This window comes from Prunus dulcis, chromosome 7, assembly GCF_902201215.1.
Source record: "Prunus dulcis chromosome 7, ALMONDv2, whole genome shotgun sequence".
In the NCBI taxonomy this organism is placed as follows: domain Eukaryota; kingdom Viridiplantae; phylum Streptophyta; class Magnoliopsida; order Rosales; family Rosaceae; genus Prunus; species Prunus dulcis.
Genome location: NC_047656.1, coordinates 1,997,757 through 2,016,084, shown reverse-complemented (window position 1 = coordinate 2,016,084; position 18,328 = coordinate 1,997,757). Strand labels below are relative to the sequence as shown.

At 35.3% G+C, this 18,328-nt stretch overlaps 1 protein-coding gene across 9 annotated transcripts in view; it reads left to right on the top strand.

Moving 5' to 3' along the window:
* Positions 1 to 8,086: 8,086 nt before the first annotated feature.
* Positions 8,087 to 18,328, top strand: part of LOC117636097 (replication factor C subunit 3) — an 11,266-nt gene continuing 1,024 nt past the window's right edge. For 3 of the 9 annotated variants that reach the window (XR_004586990.1, XR_004586989.1, XM_034370549.1), the window contains exons 1-11: positions 8,087 to 8,305; positions 8,405 to 8,515; positions 8,697 to 8,729; positions 9,692 to 9,860; positions 10,187 to 10,368; positions 10,489 to 10,625; positions 10,765 to 10,863; positions 12,592 to 12,682; positions 12,869 to 12,973; positions 13,736 to 13,781; positions 14,433 to 14,486. Coding sequence is in view for 6 of the 9 variants with exons in the window: in XM_034370549.1 (XP_034226440.1) it covers positions 8,222 to 8,305; positions 8,405 to 8,515; positions 8,697 to 8,729; positions 9,692 to 9,860; positions 10,187 to 10,368; positions 10,489 to 10,625; positions 10,765 to 10,863; positions 12,592 to 12,682; positions 12,869 to 12,973; positions 13,736 to 13,781; positions 14,433 to 14,486 (1,111 nt within the window). In the remaining 3 variants the exon portion in view is untranslated. Of the gene's footprint in view, positions 8,306 to 8,404; positions 8,516 to 8,696; positions 8,730 to 9,691; positions 9,861 to 10,186; positions 10,369 to 10,488; positions 10,626 to 10,764; positions 10,864 to 12,591; positions 12,683 to 12,868; positions 12,974 to 13,305; positions 13,526 to 13,735; positions 13,782 to 14,432; positions 14,790 to 18,328 lie in introns of those variants that run through there. The other 6 variants (XR_004586991.1, XM_034370554.1, XM_034370551.1 and 3 more) reach the window with 6 other exon arrangements.

Below are 18,328 nucleotides of genomic sequence, written 5' to 3'. Positions count from 1 at the left end.
GATAACTCTACACAAGACTATGGTGTTTATCTTGAAGTTGAGACTCTATGCAGATCTAGTGCCAAGGATACATCACAAGTTGTTGCAAATGTTGATTATTATGGGGTCATAATGGACATTATGTTGTTGGACTTTTTCAAATTTCTGTTACCTATATTTCAATGTGACTGGGCCAACATTGTTAGTGGTGTCAAAAAAGAGATGGCTTCACATTATTTAACATTCGTGATGGTTTAAGTAAATTCGAAAGAGATCCATTCATTTTAGCATCTCAGCAAACCAAGTGTTCTAGTTTAGAGAAAGTGAAACCTCACATTTGTATACAATACTAAAGGCACCACCAAGAGGCTTTCATGACCTGGAGGAATTTGATGAGAGTGTTTATAAATCATATGCTCCACAAGATGCATCTTCACTTGACATTGATGATAGGGACAATGCTGATAATTAATTGATTGTATTCCATATATGAAATTAGTTTCTTTTCCTATTGGTAAACAAATTTTGTTTTTGTTCATATTACTATGGGTTATATATTTTATTTGTTTATCAAAGTAAGACCTTTGCATTTTTTTTGCTTTTAAGTTGTAATTCTATTAACTGCAATTACAATCGGTTTCTTTGGTTACAATGTGCTAATACTATTTTATAATGAACTTATTGTGCTGACATGCTCTTTCCTGTTTTGATTGTGTTAGTTTTCTCTTAACATCCTATGACTAATTAGAAAACTGGACATGTCATGGTACTTTTTTTTTTTTTTTTTTGGGTTTAAATGGCAGATTTACACTTGAGATGGCAGATTCTGTTGGAGGGAAGGAAAGACCTAGATGTGGCCAGAGAGAAGGAGCTAGTTCTTCCAGAATAGCTGATGAGTGCTCTGAATCTACACCACGAGAAGAAACTATTCCCCATTCTATGAACAAGGAAAAGAAGAAGAAAAGAGGTAAAACAACATTGTAAGTTATTCCAATGGGAAAAAAATTTCGCAAGAAAATTGAGTGGAATGAATCTGGCCAACCTGTTGGTGAAGTCTCAGTGAGGTTTAGTACAACCCTTGGAGTTATAGTAAGGGAGTGTGTGCCAATAAACATAGAGTCATGGGACCAAGTGACACCCTCTATCAAAAATCGAGCTTGGACTCTCTTGATGGTAATATAAGTATTTCTTAATGTGCATTTACATTATGAGGGATTTGAATATATGTTCTTATAGTTCTTGATTTGACTGCAGCAAAAATTCATAGTGGAAGATTGGCACAAGAAATTTATCTTACGCGTGATGGATAAGCTTTGGAGAAACTGGAAATCTAAACTATCAGTGCAAATAAGAAGAATTTTAGAAAGTAGGTCAGATGTAGCACGTCATATGGTTCTACTCAAGCCTAGTGATGCAACACAGGAAGAATGGGATGCATTTGTGGCAGAACGCATGTCAGATAAGTGGAAAGTACGACAAAAAATGTATCATGCTTTGTAAGGGGAAAAAAAAAAAATTGCTGTAAGATTAAGGTAACATATGAATATGAAGAGATATATATGATCCTTTGCAGGAAAAAAGTGATAAAATGAGAGTAGTATAGGCAAGACAAACTATGCCACACACACTTAGCCGAAAAGGCTATGCACGATTGGAACATGATTATGTGAGTAGGACTTATATTCTCCTTTATGGAATCTTATTTATTAGATATTTTTCATTTATTACTAATTCTTTTCTATGCAGAAAACTAATAATCCAGGTAAAACTTTAACAAGGCCTGAATTATAGATTATCAGACATGAGCCAAAGAAAGCAAAAATGAATGATGTTGTAGCTGCTGCAATTGTATGTAATATAGATGAATTTGAAATTTAATTGATTTCTTAATTCTGTGAAATATAATATAATTTCATGTCTTTGATTTATTCGTGTAGGAAAATATCAAGGAAAAAATGGTAGAAGCTCCAGCTTCTGAGAATCCAATTTCTATTAAAGAGGATGCATTGACTCAAGTTCTTGGTAAGGAGCACCCTGGTCGTGTTAGAGGCCTTGGATTTGGGGTTACACCTTCGTAGGTAGATGCTCAAATTCAAAACAATTCTTGGAAGCAGTCCATGATTACTCAAGTGGCAGCATTGACAGAACGCCAAAAATTTCTAGAGGATTTTATCATGGAGTTTAGGCAAAAAATTGTAAGTTGCTCTAATTCTTGTAGTTCTAGTAGTTTTATCTCAATGGTGCATTCTCATATTTTAAATATGCAAATCTCTGTTTAGAAAAAGACTAGCAATGCTGATGGAGTTGCACAATGTCCTGTTGGACCATCACAGGTAAATATAAGTAGTCAATTATTGAAAATTCCACTTCAGATTTTAGAAATTATAGTAACTTCAGTTTTTTGATTTATTATCAGTCCTGACAAGGCAATACTCAAGTGCCTTCTAATCTGAACCTTACCATTGCAAAGTGCAATCTACTAAATTGCACTGCAATAGGGGAAGTAGTTGCAAGGGCAGAAATTGCATCTACTGATCCTACTTCAAAAGTACATCATATTGTACTTGGGCCTGATTGTTATAAAGTTTGGATCAAAGAAATTTTAGTCCCTGAAGTACCATTGTTTAGGAGTTCAGGTGAGCATTTCTTTCTTGATGATGCAATTGGAAGCACAGTTTCTTGGCCACATAAGTATATCAGCTTTGACTAAAGAAGTTTGAGGTAAATTCAGATTCAAAAATCTATAATATATGAAGGTCTTTCTACCACACTTCTGATTGTCAATTTGTAATTTGTTTATGAAATATTGGCATTAATTCGCTTCTACATGAACTAAATAATTTGGTATTCAAATCTTAAACTTGCACATGCCATTGAAATCTTATTAACTGCATTATCTTAGAGTTGTATACTTAGAACAAATGTCAAATCTCTGTTTGCAAAAGAAAAGAACCTTGTACATATAGAGTTGTATACATATGTTCTACATGGACACTTGAGGGGTAATTAAGAATCTATATAGTTTTTTATATATTGTTATATGCTGAGCTTTGGAAGTCTGTCTTTGACACGTGAGAAAAAGGTTACAACAAAAACAAACAGAGAATTGTGAAGAAGGGGCAAGTTAGATATATTCTTTGTGAACTCACTGTTTTGGTCTCTTGTGTCGTCCCCCCTTGTGCTTAAACCTTTTTCTTATCCTTTTTTTTTTTTTTTTTTTTTTTTTTTTTTTTTTTTTTTTTTTTTTTTTTTCTCCCTGCATTCTTGGTCAGTTAACTTCATTCATGGATTTTTGGTCTTTTAAATGGATTCTCTTATTCTCTTGTTTTATTTGGCAAGACATTTCTATGTAATGAAATTTCCCATTTGGACCAAGAATTTACAGACCTAGATCATTTTCATTCATGCGTGCTTGTAATTTCTAGACCTTCATTTTCATTTTCTGATATGTTGTTTTAATGCAGGTAATAGTGGTTGTAATTATTTTTAGTACCATTTGCACCTTCTTTTGGACATGAAGCATCACATCCTCTCTCAAACTATCATGGAGCTCATCTTTTTGGTCTCTTTTGTTTTAGACAGTGCAAGTATCAAATCTTCTCATACTTCATAGGATTGACTTTGTGGGATTAGTTAAAGACAATTTGTAAACTTGCCATAATGTACTAGAATCATATTGAGTAATATTAATTTAAAGTATATTAGCCTTTATGTCTTTGGTTTTGCTTCTATATATTAATTTCTTTTTGTAGAATTAAAAATGATGGGATATATATGATATATATATATATAGAGTCCTGATTTCTTGGACTACAGGGGTGACCACAATCTCTTGGACTCTTATGGTCCAAGAGATCGGGACTGTATATATATATATAAGAATTAAAAATGATGGGATATATATCAGGATTTTATTTTATTTTAATTTTTTTTTTAAGTTCAACGACGTCTAACACTGTGTCATGAAAAATATTTCAATGACGTCTCAGGAACGTCGTCAAATTCAATGACGTGCATGCTGCGTCATATAAAGTGCTAATAGACGGCATTAAAAGGAATGTCATATTCTTAATGACGTCTAATTAATGTCATTAAAACATCATCCGCGACATTGTGCACGCGTTATGGAAAGTATAGGACGACACACAAACCGCGTCGTTGAAACATCATTCTATGACTCGCAACAGATGCCATGTTTTTAAAAAAGTTTCCATGACCCCCCTTTTAGACAACGTCTGTTACGATGTCTTGTCCGCGTCATTAAATGCCTTCCATGATGCATATCAGACGTCGTCGAAGGATTTTTCTCTTGTAGTGAGGATCTTGGTTTGAGCTTGGTATAATTTTCTTCCCTCTAAATTTATATTCCATTTTTTTAATTATATTTACTAGTTCAATCGTTAATATGAGTGCCATTTTTATTAACCAAGTTTCATTTAGATATAACTATACACATGTTAATTGATACAGGCGGAAGCTATGTCAAAGCATGAATCTTCTATATTATCCATTTTTATATCTAACATTTGTGTAGGGTATTTATCTTATATATAACATACTTAATTGTTTTTAAATATATATACATAGTAAACGGCCAAACTTTATATATAAACTTTTTTAAATCTATAAACTTACAATATTGATATGACGAGGATGAATTTTTATCATATATGAACTCGAAGTTCATAGATCAATATCCTTGGAACCCGAAGTTTTAAACTAAAATGATAATTGTAATATCATGAATACTTTTACAAGAAATGAATTTTGTTTTGCATTGAGTGGAAACCTGAAGTTCACATCCTAATCATTTATACCTAAACTTTAAAATCAAAATAATCTTAGAACCAGAAGTTCTAGTGACATAAAATTATTATCCTTAACATTTATATTATTGATGCATACTGTTATTTTTATTAATTCTTTATTTCTATCTTTATAGATATACAACAATGTCAAATCTTGCTCAGATTGATTTTACTGCACTAGATATTTCTAGCATGAACTATCTAACGTGGGTTCTCAATGAGGAAATTCATCTGCATGTGAATAACATGGGAATTACCATCAAGCAAGGAAATCAAGCATCCATGCAGGATCACGTAGAAGCATTGATTTTCCTTTGTTGTCATCTTTATGGAGGGTTGAAAATTGAATATCTTGGGCTAAAAACTATTACCTAAAGCGAATGCAAATGAGAATATGCATTCATTATCACCTTAATCAAATGCAAGCAAATATGGACGTGGCCGAAGTCATGGTCATGGTCATTACAGTTTCCAAATTCGAGGAAGTTATTCAAACAAGAAAAACACATTATACCACCAGCAGTGGAATAATAATGAAGGAAAAGAAAAGGAAAGTTTTCTCATCGCATTGCATTTTGATAATGAAATTGGGAAAATATGGAAGCACAATATAGGTCTCTTAAATTGAAAGAACATTATACCAATTGAAATGACTAATTGACACCTTCCATTATGATAATTATTAAAAATAAAAATAAAACTAGAAAGGTTTCCCCAGGAGCCAAAGAGGCAGAAGCAGTGGCGGACCTGTGCAGGCGCAAGGAGGTGCACCTGCACCTCCAGTCGCCAGAGAAGTCCATTACAAGAGCTGGAATTGCACCTCTGCTTCAGAAACGAGATGCACAGCACCTGTTCGACGAAATGCCCATCACAGCACCTGGTTGTAGCTTGGTTGAGGTAGGAGGTGTTCTTCATGAGTTTTCTGTGGGCGATGATTCTCATCCAGAAAGTCGAGAAATATATATGATGCTTGATGAGATCATGAAGAGGTTGAAGCTGAGAGGTTTTGTTGGAAATACAAGTGAGGTATTGCTTGAGCTGGATGAGGAAGGAAAGGAGTTGGCTTTGTCCTTTCATAGTGAGAAACTAGCACTTGCCTTCTACTTTTTGAAGACAAGTCCAGGCAGCCCAATTCGAATTGTTAAAAACCTGAGGATATGTCGTGATTGTCATGATGCTATGAAGATGATTTCCAAGGAGTTTGATCGGGAAATTGTTATCAGAGATTGCAATCGGTTTCACCATTTTAGACAAGGACTGTGCTCATGTAAAGACTATTGGTAGAAAGGTTATTATTCCTGGAATTTGGTTAGGTTGGTAAATTCATTAATTACAATTTATAATAATCATAATTTATATGTAAAGACTCTGTGCTCAGCTGAGGGATACAAAAGAATGGCAGGTCTGATGTTGGTGCGATTGGAGCAGGCAGAATTATGGATGGTGGGAGAGTGCTGCAAACAGAATTGTAGGACACAGCCAGCCACAAACAGTGTAGAATTATTGTAAATGTCACAATCATAGTGACTTCCCCAAAATAGCAATCACATATATTGCATAAAATATCTATTCCACAAGAGAGAAAATAAGAGTATTTAGGGTAGGATCTTATTATTATCCCCTATCAAGACCCTTGTAACTCAATTGAATTAAAGCAATTACGTATCCAAACTCCTAAGTTCGATTCGATCTCCTTTAGTTTTGCTCATATTGATAAAGAAAAATAGATATATTGTTGTCATTGTAATTTGTAACTAAAAAGGAGAAAAGAAACGTATCGCCGTCGCTGTTCACCTGATTCTTGGCCTCTGTACTGTACCTTTCACCATTATAATAATTTATTTATGCAACACAGTTCAGATGGTAGGTTAATTGTAATGTTATTATTTTAATTAATTATGAATAATATTAGTATTGTTTAAATTATAAGGATGTTTTTTTTTTTTTTTTTTTTTTTTTTTGGGGTTTTGAGGTCTTAGCTTTTAAATATTGCACCTCCGTTGAAAAATTCCTGGATCTGCCGCTGGGCAGAAGGGAAATAAAGAAGCAAGGGGCAAAGCAAAAAAGAAAAAGAAAAACAAGGAGTGCCAATGCCCTGGTGTTAAGGTTGTGAGTTTTAAAGGTGTAGTTGGGGGTTTGAAACCTCTTGCCTTCACCACTTAAATATTTTAAGGGTATTCTATTATATATTTATCAATTTAAAAATAACACATAATTATCAGGCCAAGTTCAGAGACGAGGATATCAATATCATCCCCTACCTATACCTAACGAGGATTTTTAAACTTTGAGGATACCTGCACCCGATCCCTATTTTGCCCTGAAATCGGAGATTTATGCCATCCAGATTTATGCCATCCCTATACGAGCCCATCTAATTAATGCACGTCCACATTTAAATATCTAGACATTAAACGTATGTTACTTGAAGTTAAAATTTGAAACATTAAGGCCATGTTAATGATACTAAAAATGATTTCAAAAAAAAAAAAAATACTCAAAAAAATTACCTCGCAAGTTGTGAATTAATCACTATAATCCATTACACATTATGTTCCAACATTGTTGTCTTCAGTAGTAGCGGCATCACCTTGTTTTTGTTCCTTCAATTGTAAGGTCAAAATAGATTGCATTAAATTTGTGGTCGACAATAAATTATTGAAAAAATAAATATATTTCGGTTCATCATCATTGAATAATAGGTAAAATTCGGTCATACAATACCGAACCCCTTTCCAAGTTACGATGGACCTCCACCGCTTCTTAAGTTAATGGCCGGTTAAACACAATCAAAATAGGTTCAATGTTTCAGTGGCATGCCACCGAATTTTCCTATCATGTTTAGTACTTGTGTGCTGCATGTAACCAACGACCACCATGCAACCCTAAACTTGAAAAACACCAAAAAATAAACTCATACCGTATTTGAAGTCTCCCTAAATTTTGTCTCACCTTTCATATTAGGTATGTTTTCACCAATATAAGCGTATAAACCCTATTAGGGTTGTAGGAACATGATGGTTTGAGAAAAAAGTCTAACTATGGTTCTAGGGAAGTATGTGGGGTGTAGTGAGCAAATTTAATTTTTTTTTATAAATGTTTTTGTCCTTAACAATAGTTACACATAAGGGTAAAATATGTTATTCATGTTTAAAATTAGTATGAGGTGAAAAGATCAAATTATGGGGTTCAGATAAAATCACCCTTTTTTTGATAAGTTTTTCAATTTTAACTTTTTAATCAAATAAATAATAGGAATTAAAACGCAGCCGTTACACCAACGGTTAATAATTGATGAAACAAGTCCGCACCACTCCGTAACTTTGGTCAGCAGCAGACTGCGAGTTCCCGCCACTTTTGCCCTTTCGTTCTCTCAGTGAAGACTGAAGAGTGAAGGCAGTAGTCTCAGAAGTGAAGATTGAAGATTGAAGAAGATGCTGTGGGTGGACAAGTACAGACCCAAAACCCTAGACCAGGCAATGGTCCACCAAGATATCGCACAAAACCTCAAGAAACTTGTAGAACCCAGACCCTCATCCTCTCATCTCTACTTGTTTCATTTCCCAAATTCTTGTTTTTATTTATAATTAAATTTTTGACATCTTGATCTCAAACAGGTCTCAGAGCAGGACTGCCCCCATTTGCTCTTTTACGGCCCTTCTGGTTCCGGCAAGAAAACCCTAATCATCGCCCTTCTTCGTCAGATTTTCGGACCCAGCGCCGATAAGGTCCCTGCCTTTTTAACTCACACTCTTTATTGTTTTAAATTTCTCCCAGCCCAGTAATAATTATCAATTTATGCGTATTTTGGCCCTTACCCTTTGTATGGCTACTGAGAACATGTCTGAAGAGAACAAAAGCTTCTTTTGTGACGGATTATGGATTTTGAGAAATTCTTGTGGTTGGCAGGTGAAGGTGGAAAACAGGGCATGGAAAGTTGATGTAAGCTTCACCCTCTTTTTAATTCATGTGATTGATCATTCATGCTGCTTCTGTAGGAAATATTGTTATTTTTCATTAATATTTAGGTGAAGCTACGTTGATTTATATTTTATTGGATAATTACTGGTCGTCTTTAGACTTTAGCAAATTCATTGAGCATGCTAAAGCATTACGTTGACAAATCATTACATACTTGAATGTAATTTGAATATTCTACTTAGATTTCACTTTCTGTTCATTTCGGAAAACATGTGTTGCTTATTATTATTACTTCTTGTTAGCTTTCCCAAAAAGAACAGAGTTTTGTACCTACATTTTTATTTCCAAAAGAAAAATCGTCTCGGGTTTTTTCTCTTGATAATAATCTTTGAACTTTGTTTTCATCCACATAATTGCAGCTTTTGGAAATGATTAAGATGTTGATGTAGGATATGGGTGAATTGAGTATTTAGGTAGTTTAGCGGAAGCGAAAACAAGGAAAACAGAAAATAGAACAAAAGGGATAGGTCTGGAATCACTCCAGGGGTTTGGCTTCACACCAAGTAGTCTCCAATCTCTGGAAAATAAGCTTTTCTTTATATCTCAACAACTCCATTTTAAAGAACTACATCGGGGGTATATATAGCAAACTAAAACCTAGAGACAATAGGATAAAAATCCCTTACTAAAACAGAAATCCTAATCCACCAAGGAACTAATTCAAATAAACTAGGAAACTTAAATCAAATCCTACTAAAAATCTGGAAACTAAAATCCTAGTGAAATCTGGAAAACTAGAGAATCTAGGAAACTAATAAATCAGGAAACTAACTAATGATGTCTGCATCAGATGTCTTCCTTGATGAATGGCTAACACCCCCCCTTAGCTGAGTATAATGTATTAGGTGAATTTATTTATCTTTTCATGCTCCTTTAATTTTGTATTGCATTTTAACTAAAATGCTTCTCTGGTTTATTTTCAGGCTGGAAGTAGAACCATTGATATAGAGCTGACTACATTATCGAGCACCAACCATATTGAACTGAACCCCAGTGATGCAGGGTTTCAGGACAGATATATTGTTCAAGAGATAATTAAAGAAATGGCTAAAAATAGACCCATTGACACAAAAGGGAAAAAAGGATATAAAGGTAGTTTTAAATAAGTTTACTTGCTGATCGTTTATTAGTATTTCCTTTTGTACATATTCTTCAATGTATGCAGGTCATATTCTTTTTATTTGGTTAAATTTATCTCTTAGTTGAATGAATTCCTTGTTTATATTATGGTTATTTATGTGGTTTCTCATCATTTTCACAGTACTGTGAAACTGGCATTGTATTCTTCCTTTTCCTCCCCAGCTTGCACCAAGAATTAAATAAAATGGAAAGTAAAAATTGCAGTTAGATGAAAAAGTATTTGGGTGTCTAAATGTTTAAGAGTGTATACTGATACTATGTCCTGTTTGCAATATCAGTCTTAGTGTTGAATGAAGTTGACAAACTTTCAAGAGAAGCGCAACATTCTCTTCGAAGAACTATGGAGAAATATAGTGCCTATTGCAGGCTAATACTATGCTCTAACAGCTCTTCAAAGGTTACTGAAGCAATCCGGTCTCGGTGTCTTAATGTGCGAATAAATGCCCCAACAGAAGAACAGGTTGAATTTTCTGTCTTCCAACTTGTATAATTGCTTGTGTTAGATAAAAGATTGTCAAGTATGTTGACTTCCACTGTTAATTCGTTCCTCTTTAAATGAATTCATTTTTTCGGGTGCCAGATTATGAAAGTATTGGAGTTCATTGGAAAGAAAGAAGGGCTGCAGCTTCCTTCTGGATTTGCTGCTCGTATAGCTGAAAAATCAAATAGGTGCTTAAGGAGAGCTATATTGTCATTAGAAACTTGCCGTGTTCAACAGTTAAGTTCCATAGTTCTTCTTATTGATCATCAGCTGCACCAAGCAGTTCTTTTCGTTCTTTTTCTTCTGTGCACCATGTAGACTTTGCACATTCCTGATATCTATAGTCTTTCTGTGTACTTATTAATGTGGTTGTAGGTATCCCTTTACAAGTAACCAGGCAATACCCCCAATGGATTGGGAGGAGTATGTTTCTGAAATTGCATCTGATGTAATGAAGGAGCAGAGCCCAAAAAGGTTTGGTTTTTCTGCACTTTACAATATTGGCGTTTATTGCAATATTTTTGTCGTAGTTGGTTCGAAATTGTCGTTTTGTAGTTAATGATCAAATCCAACTCAATAAATTACAAAAAGATAAATGGGGAATTCCACAGATTTATGTTACACATTTGAACCCCCTACAAGGTGTTAAAAGAGGAAAAAAGAAAAAACCCATCTAATGGTTATAACATGGTAGAATATAAGGGTGCCTTTCTAGGGGTAGGAGATTTACCTTTTAATCAGGTTGATTGGTATTCTTATTTCAGGTCTATCTTCTAATGTTGGGTAGGGTAGTAGCTATGTCTTTAAAAGAGATATTTCTTTGGGTCATCACCTTGGGATAGAGTCAAAGTCTGGCTATCTTTATGGGCATCGGTTACTTTTGACTTTTGAGAGATTTCTTTTTCTTCTTTATGCTGGATTGGCTAGCTGTGGTCTAGTGATGTTTGTTGCTTGTTTCTTGTATTTGCTTTTCTGTTTCTTTTGTGGTGTCTTCAACCAATTTGATAGATTGAGAAGCTATTTATTGATCTCTTTGTAACCTGGTAGTACATATCCACTTCACAACGCAAAATTGGGCTTGGTTTTGAATGTGCTTCGAGTGATGTGGGTTTTCTGTCATTACTTTGATATGGGGCAGCAAAAAAGCATTTACTCTTTGACGGTCTGTGATATTGGATCTTATGTGGATTATTTTTCTGAAAAAAGACTAATAGGTTTTGATGGTAGGATGGAGGAAGTGGATATAGTGTAGAAAAAGTAGTAAAATTAGCTTCTTTTTTGGGTGTCTTCACCAAAGAATTAGGGCTAATCCTTTTGGTATAATTATGATGATGAGTTTCTTGTCCATCCGGAGACTATGTTTTGCCATTAAACTTTCTTTTTGTCCATCTTTCTGTACCACCTGGAGTGGAATATGCTTATACTTCTCAGTTATCTGTAACATAATTACTTTGCCACATGCCTTGACTTTGTGGTATCTTGATGTATGTATTATCCATCCTCACCCTTTCTCTTCTTTTCAACGTGTTATTGAATGTTAATCTGCCATTAGATCTTTGTCAGTCTCAATGTCTCATCTTCAAGCAGACTAAGTAGACAGTTATGGCTTCTCTTTCTGGCGGTGAAGTAAAATATTGCAACGTAGCCAAATTTGACATAACTTCTGTATATATGCTTGTTGGATTAATCTTGTGAGACGTACTCATTCTGCCATCACTTGATGTCTAACCTCCTATGATGTCCTGATTTGGTCAGTCTTTCATCTACAAATGTGAAACTGTTGTATATCTAGAAAGCATGAAAGTGGGAGGTAAAAAAAGGAATATCTTAGAAGCAAAAAGATGGCCAAGCCTTGTGAAATTCAAGGCAGCATGCATGGGTGCCATGTAGCATAAAATAGAATATGTATTTGCAGGATCATACTGTTCTCTTATCGAAGCGTCACCTTTTGTAACTTATGATTGAATTAATTGCATGAAAATAGTGACCAGCAGTCCCTTGTTGACCATAATGCAATTATGTTACGTGAAAGGATTTCACACATTCCGTATTGTTATTTTGTTGCATAAAATTAGTGATGTCTAAAGTCTGAATTCTTTTCCTTTTATTTTCCTAACTATATTCACGATTATAGAAATAGGACAGATGATTCCTGACCTCTCATTTTTAATCTTCTAGTATTTCTTAAAACTATCTTATGAGAGATTGTTCTATTTGCTTCAGGCTTTATCAGGTGCGGCAAAAGTTGTATGAGCTACTTCTTAATTGTATTCCTCCAGAGATCATCTTGAAGGTAGAGATTTCTTTCCCTTTGTTGTTTTTTACAATTTTTTTGCCACACCTATTTTCTTTAAGTTGTATGAGCTACTTCTTAAATGTATTCTTGCAGATATTGTGTTGAAGGTATAGATCTTTCCCTCTATTAGTTTGTATGATTCTTTTCCCAATTGATTTGAAGCTTCTAATTGCTTTTTCTCAGAGGCTTCTTTATGAGTTATTGAAGAAGTTGGATGCAGAGTTGAAGCACGAGGTCTGCCATTGGGCTGCATATTATGTAGGTATTTTGGACGAAAATGCATATTATGTAAGTATATAATCAAGTCTAGGTCAAAAGTCTTGATTCTGACAGTAGTTCTTTTCCACAATGTGGTTTTGATCATGCTTTATGTCTCTAAGCATCGATAACCCTTGTGAACTTGCAATCTCTTATGCTGTACAATTGGTGCCCATATACATATCATACTGACCCGGCTACAAGTGAATCAAAGTGAGCAAGTCATTGATTTCGATTCACAATGCCCTAATAGTCATTTTCCTTCATCTTGAAAATATCCCCCATGTCCTACTGATTTATATATACTAGTAGATGATGAAAAAAAGGCAGATAACAGCTATTTGTTGTTAATTATATTATAGGGCAGTAGAGTTGGTGGAAGTAATCTGGTCATCAATCTCTGATGCAATGTAGGGTACTGGGAGCTATGTCGTGTTGGGGTAATATTGATCCTTCTCCTAGAAAAATGGAAAAGAAAAGATAAAAGACCAAGGATGATTCTTCACTTCCTGTTGGTGTTCCCGTACTTTACTTTTGATAAACAGAAGCACAATTGAGCAATTTGGATAAAGCGACTATAAGGTTACTGAGTCGCATCAGAAATCTGGCAGTAGACAAATTTCATCACCTTTATCTTGTTAATGTGATGAACGCATTATGAGTAGCAGACTAGCAGGTTTTGTTGTCAGACGGAATATAAGCTTGTGGCTCAGCTTAGAAATAGTTTATTAAAGTCAGTATTTGATTACTGTAAATATTTTTACTTTGGAGTTTCATTTCACTATTTTGCAGGAACATAGGATGCGTCTTGGGCAGAAAGCTATATTTCACCTTGAAGGTACTTTTATGTTTCTAGATGTTGGGTGAAATAATGATGAGGATGCGTCTCTAGTGTTGTTTTGTACTACTACTTTCCATGATGATGCTGTGTGCTCCCAACTTGGCAGTCTCATTTCATCTTGAAGCTGGAGTCTTCATATCCTCACTTATCAATCCTGTAAATGCTCGCCGTACATTTGATATGTTTACACAACTAAGACAAAAATACACCTGGAAGTCAAATTCTAATATAGGCTAATAAAACACAATCATAAAGTAAAACATGTGCTCAAAATAGGTCCCAGCCAACACTCCCCTCAAGCTGTTGCAAAGATGTCCACCAATGGAGTATTATTATTTCTTGACTTTTGGCTACTTCGACTTTTTGATATGGACTGAACGCGATGGATACTGGGATACGACATGATCATTTTTTGCATTTTTCTTTTTCTTTCTCCTTTCTTCCTCACACTTATCATGTCTTTTCGCTTTTTTCTTCACATGAATCTATAATAGTTTGTGTGAAGTTATTTTTCTGGTCATCATATTTTATTTAGTTTATGGAATTACAGCTTCCTCTTTGGCCTGTGCTCATAAATGATGCATTATAAGAAGTGGTCATGGATCTCAAATGGTGTTTCTCACCGGCGATTTTTATTTTATTTTTCAGCGTTCGTGGCCAAGTTCATGAGCATTTATAAGGGTTTCCTCATTGCAGCATTTGGTTGAGCACCAGACTGGCATGATTTCCTTGAATCTAAAATGTTACTTTGAACATGATGGCAATGAAATGTACATGTGTCACTATACATTATGGGAAGATTTTGTAGCAGTCTCTTTTCTCTTTCATTGTTTTTCCTTTTCTATTTGAAAATTGGCTGTACCTCCCGAAGTTAAGATCTTTGCCTGGCCGTTTCTACAGAATTGGCTAAATACTACAGAAAAAGTTAGCCAATTTCATGGACATCAGATGTCCCCCATCTGTAATCAAAGTGATGAACTTTTTAATCATCTCTGTTTGGAGTGACATTTTGCCCAACAAATCTGTTCTCTAACTTTCACCCTTTCTTAAGCTAAATATTCTTGTAGGCATTAATATTGTTTATTAAGAGTCTACCTCACCTGATTGTGAAAAAAAACTCTGTTTGCTGGCAAATTTGGGTTCAACGAAACCGGTATATTTTTTTCCTCCATATTACATGATGTCAAATTGTCTTCTCCATACAAAACAATTTTTACTGGACTCTTGGAATCATCATAACTCCTTTACCTTAAAATCTAAGGAAAAAAAAGGAACCATCCCACCACCTTGTATAACATTAAATGAAAAATCCCTGATCCTCCTTTTTGGAAACTTAATTTTCACAGCTCAGTTTTTAACTGCTGGAAAGCTAGTGCGGGTTTAGAAATTTGTTTGGTCATGTTCGTGTTTCAGGATCGACGCCAATTGGTTTTTACTCTTTCAGAGGTTGAAGCAATTGCTCTTAAATTTGGTCTGTAATGGGCCTGTCATCTGAATTTAATAGATTGAAGATTATTCACAAATACTTCTTCAGCTACGTCAAAATGGAAAAAGACCTTCCTAGCGTTTATTCTCTCTCTGGTTAATGATATTAATTTCCTGGGTACGCAACCAGCATGTTTTCAACAATTAGTTCCTAATCTTACCTTTCTCTGTTTCTTATAGAGTCAAGTTTTGATATATGGAATGTAGGGATATCACAGGATTCTCGTTATGGTTTCTTTTCTGCTTTCGAGTTAACCGCTCTTTATTGGCGCGGCACTTATGGATACAAATTGATGCCACTTTTAAAAGAAGAATTTTTTTAGGGAGATTCACTACTATATGCCCAATAAGGAAATCCTATATATAACAAATAGACTTTTAGCTTCTTATAAATTACAAAACTGCCATCGATTTCTTAAAACAAGCCCAATCCCAAAACCTCATAAAAAACCCCAAAACATTCAATAGGGTATCAAAGTAATTTAATAATCAAAATTAAATTCAATAGGGCCTCGCTATCTGGACAGCCTTTACCGGACACCTTGCTGGGAACCTCAATAATATAGGTGAGACCGTGAGATAGTCAACAAGGTCATTAGTATTTGTGAAACAAACAGCATTATTCACACTTTTGTTTTAAGATAGAATCACCCCATAAGCTCTAGTCCTCCTTCATTTTTACCTCTTATTCAAACTGTTCAAATGAGTACTTAAGAAAGCAATAATAAAAAAGGGAAATAGCTTAAAATGACACCCATTTCATAATTTTAACTAAAAATACCACCCCTTCCCAATTTTTGTACAACTATAACCTATAAATATAAAATTATTGTACACTTATTGCTGATTTTTCACAAGTTCAGAAATTTGTTCTCTTAGCTCACACAGCTCTCTCTCTCTGGCACAACTCTCTTTCTCTTTGGTATCTGTCTATCACAGCTCTCTGGGTCTCTCTTGGCTCTCTCTATCTTGGCTCTCTCTCTCTCTCTCTCTNTCTCTCTCTAGCTTCGTTATGTCTCTTTCTCCCCTATTCGATCTCTTGCTCTCTGTTTGGAATCGCGAACCCTTCCCTTTAGCTATGTCTTTTGAATAGCTGCTTGCAACCTTGAAGCTCTAGTGGATTGCCGACCTCGAAAAGGTAGTGTTGATGGTTATTTTCTTAATATCAGTGGGATTATGTGAAATGAGTTATAGTTTGATTGTTTGGGTTTGTGTTAAATTCGTTTTGGCTTTAATGTCTTTGGGTTAGGTTTTGTTGAATATTCATGCTCATTCATCTGGGTTTGTACCAATTCCATTTAGATTGGTCTGGATATGTGAATCTTGAAACTTGGGATTTTCCATTTGATGTAGTAGATCTGTATAGTGTGATTCTGATGTGTTACTAGTGTACTGTGGTTGTGTTCCTCTTATTTTACAGTCGTATTGCTGTTATATTGCTATTATAGTGCCTCTATATTGCGTCTATATTGCTATTATATTGTGGTTATATTGCTATTGTAGTGCATGGTTATTGTGGTTATATTATTGTGTTAATGAAATGTTGTTTTGTCATGGTCAGAAATGGAGACAATTGTTATTCTCGTGTGCTACAATGGAAAATGGGTCACCTCGAAGAAGATGTGCAAATACGAAGGGGGTGACTCAAAAGGCTTAATAGTTCCACGGACCATCAAATTTGCCGAACTGTTGGACCGTGTGCATCAGATTGGTAATACAAACATCAGGGAAGACAAGATTTGCTTAAAATTCTCAGTTTTGGTGGCCTCGAATGAGTGGAAGCACATAAAGATTGAGGGCGATGATGATGTCAATTTTTTTATGAAGTACAATTCCGAGGTAACACCTTCAAAACTAGCTCCCTTACTCGTGAGTATAGAAGATAAATGACTGACAAATGATGTAGTTCATAGTATGCATATAGTAGTCGGATGGGTCATTCTTCATTTGCCATTGTTGAAAGCAATGAAGTAACTTGGAATAATACAAATGTCACTGATGTGGGAGGTGAAGTAGGGACAGATTTTATGGATATGATTGATTTTAGCGAGGTGGAGGAGATGCATGGTGGTGATAATGGTACTGAAAGAAATGAAGTGTCAGTGTACTCTGCCCCCCCTAATTTGGGGTGCTTGAACACAGCTGCCCAGTTGCCAAAAATGCGTTTAGGAGGAGAATCTGAACCCACTCGTCAACATTATTGGAGTCAAATGGGTGAAAAAAAATCGGTATAATGCAGTCGGTGTAAAAGATGAAGAAGCATATTTGGACAGCGGGTTTTCACGAAGCGATTGGAAACCGAAAATTACAGTTGGGCAAATTTTCTCTAGTAAGAAAGCATTGTTGACGGAGTTACGGTTGACGGCATTAAGAGGCCACTTTGAATTTAAGGTGCAATTCTCTTGCACTAAGAGGTTGCTTGTGGTTTGTTGTCAACGTCCATGCCCATGGCAGGTCCGAGCATCGAGAATTGGAGAATACAGCTTCATGATTGTGAGGTGTACAACTGTCCATGAATGTGATTTGAGGTTTGTAAGTGACAAGCATCGTCAAGCAACCGCAGCACTTGTAGCCAGTTCACTCAAAAGGAAGTTGAAGGATTGTCGGACAATATACACACCAAGTGACATTATGAGAGATGTGAAACACAACTTTGGTTGCACCATCCATTATTCGAAAGCTTGGAAAGCAAGGGAGTTAGCTCTATTGTCCATTAGAGGATCAGCGGAGGAGGCATATTATATCCTTCCAGCTTATTGCTATGAATTGGAGCGTATGAATCCCGGCACAAAAACAGACATCCGAACTGATGAGAACAATCACTTTTTGTATTTATTTATGGCGGTTGGCGCATGTATTAGAGGGTTCCGTTCTTCCATGCGCCCAGTTATAGCCGTGGATGCCACTCATTTAAAATCCAAGTACAAGGGTGTTATGTTTGTAGCAAATGCATTCGATGGTAATCGAAATATATATCCTCTTGCTTTTGGGATCGGGGATTTGGAGACGGAGGCATCATGGCATTGGTTTTTCACTAAACTTCATGAAGCCATTGGTGA